Source organism: Mus caroli, unplaced genomic scaffold, assembly GCF_978045245.1.
Source record: "Mus caroli unplaced genomic scaffold, Mus_caroli_1 scaffold_3, whole genome shotgun sequence".
NCBI classification, from domain to species: Eukaryota; Metazoa; Chordata; class Mammalia; order Rodentia; family Muridae; genus Mus; species Mus caroli.
Genome location: NW_028227258.1, coordinates 67,490,742 through 67,499,715, shown reverse-complemented (window position 1 = coordinate 67,499,715; position 8,974 = coordinate 67,490,742). Strand labels below are relative to the sequence as shown.

Here is an 8,974-nt window from a genome sequence, read left to right as displayed (position 1 = left end):
GGGCTAACCCACTGTGCTACAATCTAACCATGGATCCAATGCTTTGAGATGGTCCACCCAACAATGTATTCCATCTGTGAGCTCCTAGAGGTCATGGAGGAGCTAAGTGCAAATGTAGTAGAGGCCTATTTTGTCTGGCCTCAGTGGAAAAGGAGTGTCTAATCTTGGAGAGGCCTAATGCCCCAAGGAGGGGAAGTGCTATGGGGCACAATCTGAGAGGCAAAGGGGATGGGGAAGGACTAAAGAAATCTGAGGTGGGGACTGTGATAGGGCAACATTTGGGGTGCAAAGTAATAAAATAAATAATGAAAAAACAAGAAACCAGAATACAGAGAAAAGAAAGAGAGGAGATAGGTTTTCCAGGAGAGTTTTTCAGAGACAGAAAGAAGAGAGAACAATGGAGACAAAGGTATAGAAAGATAGAATGATTCAGAGACCCAGAAAGATCCACAAGAGTAGAATTGATTGTCAAATTTAATTTGAGGCCAAGCAGAGCAGTTCAGGAAAAACTGACAGAACTCAGATTGAATCATTTACCTGGAGAGGAGTCTTAAATCAACCAACCAGCGCTCAGAATGAACTAGGAAGGAGTGAGCTTATTCAGATATAACTCTCAGATGCTAAACAACATTCTAGGAGTAGAAGATATTTTATGGAAACTCAAAGCTTCTAGGGCTAAGCCAAGGTTGCATGTGGAGGCAGAAAGCCTCAGAGATGATAATAAATACAGATGAATAATAGTTTTACAATAAACATGTTAGAAAGTCAACTGCTAGATCAACTCTGGAGGAAAGTCTGGTTAAGACATCTTCAATTTAGATACCAGTGTGCAGAAACTGTGACAGATGTGATTCTAGGTGTTTGAGAACTCGGATCTGAGTCTTTGGTCCTTCCCACCAAGTTCATAAAACAACCTGATGAAGAGTCACTGATGTTAATAATAGCAATAAGTCCAAGGAAGGAAACAAAATCAAAACAAATTAATTGATTTATCCAGACGGATGAGTAACATTGGAGCCAGACATACAGGAGAGCTGGGAGTATCTGAACTAATTGAATCAGTGTAGTTATTTCTGTGTCCTCTAGACTGTAGGTGTAAGACACGACAAACTAGAGAGATGAGAGATGTAGGCAGAGTTTTACACTTCATTGTACATAAGGGCAGTAATGACAAATCTTTGATATCTATTCAATATATGCTGCAGCCCTTGGAAAGCAACATAATCTCTCCCTTTTCAGGATAGCAGAGAAAGCAGGGCAGTCCAAGTCTGTAAAGGACAGAACTCATCAGGGGAGAATGCACAGTTAAGAGGTGAAACCTGCCAATTAAAGTGATTGAATTGAGAAGCATTTAGAATATCCCTAAACCACACCCTTAAACGGCTCTTGAAAAGGATTTCCAATGAGGATTTCCTGAGGTAAAGCACAAGATCACTAAACAAATTGGGCGGAGACATCAAAAGAAGAAGAGCACCTTCATAGTTTTGGGGCTCTGCTTCCTGCCCACCATGTAGGAGCTCTACCACATTCCCTCCAGTTTGTGAACACTCAGACTTCAGACCAGCTAAGGAATACACTCCTTCCCTGATCATTTTTATAGCAATTATCAGTGTAAGACAAGCACAAGGGTAAATAAACCATCTCTGTGCAGAAATTGACATGAGCACTTTATTTATGGAAGACTGACCCTAGCAAGCAAAGTAAACTGGTGATGGCTATTCTTCTTGTGTTACTACCTGTGGACCTAAGTACCATAAAAAACTTGAGGGCATGCCTGTTAAATACTTTTTTGTTTGTTTAGGTAGAAGTAGATAGATCCAATTAAAAACCAGACTCTTCAGGTAGAAACACACACCTTTAATCTGAGTTTTGAATTAGGAAATCACCTACCTTTAATCCAGATCTTGAGACTAGAAGACACACCTTCAACTGGGCCACACCTTCTGCTCTAAGCCTATATAATCACTTGGAAGAAGGAAGCTAGGTCTTTGCCTGCTTGCTCTCATTTTACAAGCAAACCCATTATATCACAGGTATTGGACCTCTTCAGAGTTCCACCCTCTACTGAAGAACACCTGAGACTTCAAACCTTGTGGACTAAGTAAGTACTGGTTTTAGCCATTGTTGGATTAACTGGATCTCATCCTATAAGTTTTTCTCATGTATCCATTTTCTATTGATATGGTGGAATTCATTCTATATGTTCTCTACAGGACCCTGAATAATACCGATGTATTTGAAATGTGAATGTATAACATTTTCCAAACTCATCCAAAGTTCTATATAATAATTGTTGTGCTTTAGGGAAAGAAAGCCAGGATATGTTTATTAGAACCAAATATGGTAAGAGTTGGAGGGGTGCTTTGGAGGGCTCATGCTGAGGCACCCCTTCCTCCTGTGGTACCAGCCACAGTATAGAAGAGTGATTATTGTATAGATTGGTTTAATACAGGATTCTTGTAGAATAGTTTATTTAGAGCGTGGGAATGGGTATTAACTAGGGGTGAGAAGAGAGTAGAGGGCAGAGAAAGGGGGGGGGGAGGAAAGTAGAGTGAAAAAGAAAAGAGTAGTCAGGCCAGGAACATGTGGAGGAAGAGGAGGTGGGGGAATGGGAGAGAGGGAGAAAGTGGTTACAGAGTCAGGGAGAGTAAGAGAGAATAAAATTGCAAGGAGGGGGGTAAATAAACTGTTTTATAGTGAATCATGTGTACCTGACCAGGTGACTGTTGGATGAAGCCTAGTAAGAATGGTAACATTCTTTCATTTTGGATTTAATAATTCAAAATAAAAGGAAAAACTAGGCAGAGCCGATTGTGGAGCAGGAATAGGGTCAGGCGATATCTTTAGTTACTTCCTGCTGACTTTGAGATGATGAGTCTTTGGGAAACCAAAGAAAATGTGGATGGAGATGATGGTCCAGTCTTAGGAGAGTTGGCTGTTGCCTTGTTATCCAGGGTCTGTGGAACCATCTGTAGGTAAAAGGAGTAGGTCCAGTTGAAACATCTGTGTCTGTGAGAGTAGATTGGAGCATGTGGGTTGCTTCTCTGGAGTTGTCATGGATGTTGATTTTGAGTAAAGTGCTGGACCTGACTTCCTGTTCCAAAATGCTGAAATATTGTGTGCGTGTGTGTGTGTGTTGGTAGTAGTAATAGTACTAGTAGAAATAGAAGGAGAAGAAGAAGTAAGAGAAGAAAAAAATATACAGTAGAGAATAAGGTTAAGTATGTGCTTTGGGAGAGAATTTTTCTTAGGTATACATTTGAAACTCTTAGGTCTTGGTGATTGGGGTGAGGGGAGTCCCAATGCTAGGTAACAGGGGAAGAATCCCATCTTCTAGAATAGGTCACAAGTGGGAATGTAGATTATTGACTGACAGGTGTAATTATTAAAATGGAGTCTGTTGGGTCCATGAGAGCTAGATCTCATTGTGTTTCTTGGAGCTTATGTGTATACAAAAGAGATAAATTTGTTAACAGGATGAACAGTCTTTAAGATGAGTTTAGGGAAGACAAAGACCTTTCCTAGAGCAGAAGGAGCAAGAAGGGCTATTTCTTCTGCTTAGGAGACTGAAAAAAATACACGTATAATGAAAAGCCTTTTTGAAATATGAATTGAAAAGACGATTATTGGAAACTGGAAAATTTGATGACCTTATGAATATGATAATTTATCATATCATTTAGCATGAGAAACACCTTAGGTCTATAGTTTAAAAAAACATCCATAGGAAATTTATATTTGTAACTATGACAGCTGATAGTATAGATTTAGCATGAGAAACACTTTAAGTCTATAGGTTAAAGAAAATGAACTGAAACTTAAAGATTGTACTCGTGATTATAAAAGTTGGATCATATAGTGGAATGTTTTACAACGGTTAGGCTAATTTATAAGTACTCTATTGATTAATGTTAGGACAGTAGTGTAACAAGCAGAGGAAAAATGATGCATTTAGTCTCTGGTAACTGAGTTTAGAAAAGGAAGTAACAGAAGGTTATGTCTGTGAAAGGTTACATCTGAACTTTGTATCCTTTATCATGAAACCAGAGAGTAAAGCAAACCTGTCTGATTTGATAAGAGATCTGGTAGTCTTAAGTAGTTAACAAATTGACTAATTAGCTAATAAGGTGGTAAATTACCTTGGGGTAACTAGAGGTCTGTTTTCTAGCTGTAGTTAGCTCAGCTGTCAATGTAGTTAGAAATTAGGGAAAAATAAATTATAATCTAGATATCGTTAATTAAAATGACAGAGGTTGGTCAATAGACCACTCCATAGAAGGTTTCATCAGGTCCCTGCATTCTCCATGACAATTTGGGCAGTTTATGTGTGTCCATTAGGCCCAGAAAACAATAAGCAATTTTCGTGTGGAATAGGATCTGGGGAAATGACTCACCTTGTCCTAGGCAATATGAGAGATTTAACTCTCTGGGTATCCTCAGTTTGACAGTGTAGGTAAGTTCAGGAAGCCTCAATGCAATGGAGCTCTGTAACTCATGGTGTTCATAACACAATCTAGGCAGTCTTGTCACTGTGCCTACATCTTGGAGACCTTGATGGGGATGGGGAGGTTGTAACTGTTTTGCTTTGGGGGGTGGTTTCTGTCCTAATAAGCTTAAACATTTAATGTTACATTTTAGTAGATCTCTGACAAGATTGAGAGCTAGTTTCTATTAAGCATTTCTGAGTTAGGTTCCCCCTTGGAATCAGAGATGTGGATGTTCTCAGGGTATGGTAGGAAGAGATAAATGTGCTGGGTCAGGGCTGCCAGAGAATGACAGTGGAAAGGTCAGATGGATGAGTGGAGAGGGGAGAGCCGACTAAGTTAAGATCTTTAACTTAAGGCAGTGATCTTTAACATTTTTTAGTGTTTTAAATCTTTAAATTAATATTAAAATTACTATTTACCAAGGCAGAATAGACATAGGAAACCCTAAGTCATTATGTTCTAAGGTGGGAAGGCAATGAGGTAGGAATTGTCCATAAAAAAGATTGTGGGTGGTTATGGGACTGTCATTAACTAAGATGGCACTGAGCATACAGTCATTCATGTGACCTCCCTTAGCTAAAATGGCACTGAAGCAATAGCATAGAAAAACCTTATCTGCCCACAGAAAAGATGGCAGACACTCACAAGATTGCCCCAAACCAAGGTGGTGCTGAAGCTACAGCTCTGCCTGCAGGAGTGTCACATGTTTGTTATATCTTGGAATGGCAGATATAATTGTTTATCAGCAGATAAAAACATTAAAAATACAAACATACAAATGGACACATTTTGTTTGGTGGACAAGAGGTCACTGCTTTCTCCATAGTTTGCCTCTGTTACTGTAGCCAGAGCAGTGGGTTTGATCTACTCATTGAGCAGGTAAGCTGTTACACCTGGTTTAGAGCTGATACAGAAGAGAATGGAAAGAAATCCGAAAGTTGACAGTGGTGGTGGTGGGCAGCCCCAGGAGCACAGAAGCATAGGCAGAACTCGAACTGGTGTGAGCAGGGCACAAGTTGGGCAGGGTAAGAGAGCAAGCACCTGGGGTGGGGCAGGGAGTAAGAGGCAGGGCCTGCAGCTGTGCTCTATCTGCAACTCTGCTCTAGCACAGCATGTTTTATGCCCCATGGTTTTGGGTCAGGCAGGGAGTAAACATGCAATGGAGAAAGGAGAGAGAGGAGGCTAGCCTCAGCCACAGGGGCAATGTCAGAATCAAGGGGGAACACTGCTTCTCAGTGGTTATCATACCAAAATCCAGGCTGTCTTGTCACTGCCTGTATGCAGGAGGGAGAGCAAAGAAGTAAAATGGCAAGATATGGATGTGGTGGGAAGGGACCCTACATAGAAATCTTTTAATTTATCTGGATGGCTGGTGAGAGACTTGTAAAAAAATTTAAGTGTCCTTAAAGAGCAATGAAGAGTCATTGCTTAGTGGATATTGGGGCCAAATGTAGCCTGTGAATTCGGAAGCCTTTAAGAGTGGGAGGCATCTCAGTAAGGATCCTGGGAGTGGCTGCAAAGGCATATCCTTTCTGGGTGAGAGTGGCAGTTATTAATTTCCCCTACCAGCATCCTGAGGATACATTAACTAAAATAACAGGAGGGACAGATCACAATGATTTCAAGTAGTCAATTAGAGTCTGAGCTCAGGCCAGTACCTGAGTGGGTAGAGAGGCGAAGAATGATTTACCCAGGCCTGGGGTTTCTCAGCAGTGAGAATAGAAAAAGACACAGAGAAGAGAGAAAATCTCACTCAAGGGAAAATGTCTTAAAATGAGGACTCAGCATAAAGGACAATCATAAAGACCGGGACTCGGTCTCCATCCACAATGATACTACAGGGTGGATGGGAATTCAATAGCCTTCCGTAGGAACCAGGAGACATTTACACTGACCAGTGTGGGAGAGGGAGCTTACCCATTTGCTGGTGTTTGGATGGAGAGTTCTAGCAAGTGATGTGTTGGATGGAAACTTCATGTGGAAGCGAATATGTTAACCTGCAAGTTTTTAAATCCCAGTCACAACATCAGTGTTATAAAATGAAATCCAGGATATGTTTGCAAGAGCCAGGTATGGTGAGGTAGGGAGTGGTACTGTGGTGGGTCCATGTTGAGGCACCCCTTCCCCCTGAAGTATACCAGTCATATGACAGGATTAGTATAGATTTTGTTTAGAGCATGGGCAGGAGAGTTGTGTAGGGGTGAGAAGTCAGGAGAGGCAGAGAAAGTCAGACCAAAAAAGAAGAGACAAGGAGAGAGAGAGAGAGAGAGAGAGAGAGAGAGAGAGAGAGAGAGAGAGAGAGAGAGAGAGAGAGAGAGAGAGAGAGAGAGAGAGAGAGAGAATCTATCTAAAAGAAATACAATCTAAAATCTAAATTATACCTATAATTGTATCCAACAGGAGGAAGAATAAGTAACTTCTAGTTCTTCTTCTCAGACCAACTTTAACCTCCAAACTATCGCCAGCAGAAATGGCAGGGGACATGGAATTCAAGAGCTGGAGCCACACACAGATCAATGTCCAGAAATTCTGCTATAATTGGACCATTAGCAACTTTTCATTTAGCATGGGGGCACATCAGAAAAGGATTATAAGCCCAGTGTTCTCATTAGAGGCCAGTGAGGAAGTGGCATGGTGTTTGAGGTTGTACCCAAATGGGGTTGATGAAGAAAGCAATGATTACCTGTCAGTTTACCTGGAGTTGCTCAGCGCTCTGGAGAGCCCAATTCTGGCAAAGTTCGAGTTCTGGATCATAAATTCCCAAGGAGAGAAATATCAAAGTAGGAAGAGCTCCAATGTCCAATCCTTTCTGCGATACGAACACAGAGGATTCAAAAAGTTTCTCCTTCGAGGTCTTCTCCTCTCCCATCAGAATTGGTTTCTCCCTGAAGACCAGTTAACCATATGCGGCAAGGTGAGCATAGTTGGAACCATATTTGACATGCCTGGACAGAATGTGGCACCTGCAATCAAGGACCCAAGGCACATGTTGACAGATGATCTAGGGGAGCTATGGGAGAATTCCCTCTTCACAGATTGCTGCCTGCTGGTAGCTGGCCATGAATTCAAGGCTCACAAGGCAATCCTAGCAGCCCACTCTCCAGTTTTCAGAGCCATGTTTAAAAATGAAATGAAGGAGAGTCTAAAGAACCCCATTGAGATCAAGGACCTGGATCTTGGTGTCTTTAAGGAGATGATGGGTTTCATCTACACAGGGAAGGCACCACACCTCCACAGCCACTCCATGGCCTGTGATGTGCTGGCAGCTGCTGACAAGTATGGACTGGTGGGCCTGAAGGTCCTGTGTGAGGATGCCCTCCTCAGGACCCTCTCTGTGAAGAATGCTGCACACACTCTGATCCTGGCTGACCTCAACAGCACAGAGAAGCTGAAGAGTCAGGCCCTGGATTTCATTGCCATTTATGCCTGTGAGGTTTCTGAGACCTCAGAGTGGGAGTCAGTGTTGGAGTCACATCCCCACTTGGTGGCTGAAGCATTCCACTCCCTGGCTTCTGCAAAGTGTTCTTTCTTGGAGCCAAATGTGGTCTCAGAATCTAGCCAGCTACGATCTACATCTTTCTTCCAGCAACAACAACAACAAACAACAGCAACAACAACATCTAGTGTTGTTACCAATGACTTCTGGTTAGACAATCATGTTGAAGAATTTACAGTGAATCTGGGGACATGCAGCATGGTAGATGAGGATTTAAATCATCTGTAATATGTTAAAATAGTGGGTGGTGGGAAGGGCAGCACTACAATCTGGGATACTCTACATGCCATCTACACTTTTGATGTTCTTGATTGATTCTTGTTTGGTGTCTTGCAAACCAAACAATTCAATTAGGTGCTGGCCCTACGCATGGGCCAACTGAGCTTCTTTGATGAAATGTATCTGCATTGGACTGAGCAGAAAAGATGACCATAGTCAGAGGAAAGGAGAAATCAAACATGAGTGTTTACTCATTACAGAAAGAAAGACGGTGTAGAGTTTCTTTTTAAAGACTCAGTTTGTGTGAACTCAGCTGCAAAAACAATTACTGCTCTCTCAGAGAACTCTGTTTAAGTTCCCAGCACACACAGAAGAATTTTCAACCACTTGTAACTGGTTATTCGGAGGACCTGAAGCCCTCTTCTGGTGTCCATGGCCACAAACCTCTCTGTAGACAAAACCTTAACCAAATAATATCTAATATGAATAAAACTTTTGAAGTCATTCTGGATTCCAGAGATGTTTGTTAAGATAAGTAACGTGTAGTCCAAACAGCCAAGCTCAGTTGTGGATGTTTATGCAGAACTCCTGCTCTGCCACGAGTAGTAGAAACTCATTGGTTTTTTTCTTGGAATTTAATCTTGGCAAATGAGAACTCCATTATCATGCTCTTATGACAACTGAGAAGAGAAGGCCAAAGTGCAGGGAGAGAAATGTTTGTGGGTCAACACATGCAAAAATCTTTCATCTGTTTTGAAAACATTTGAACGGA

The 8,974-nt window shown here is 41.6% G+C and overlaps 1 protein-coding gene across 1 annotated transcript; it reads left to right on the top strand.

Annotated features, from left to right (window-relative positions):
• Positions 1-6,957: 6,957 nt before the first annotated feature.
• On the top strand, positions 6,958-8,211 carry LOC147005545 (TD and POZ domain-containing protein 3-like). The gene has a single exon (XM_085836050.1). It carries the CDS (start codon positions 6,958-6,960, stop codon positions 8,209-8,211), a length of 1,254 nt encoding a protein of 417 aa, XP_085692176.1.
• The last annotated feature ends 763 nt before the right edge of the window (positions 8,212-8,974 follow it).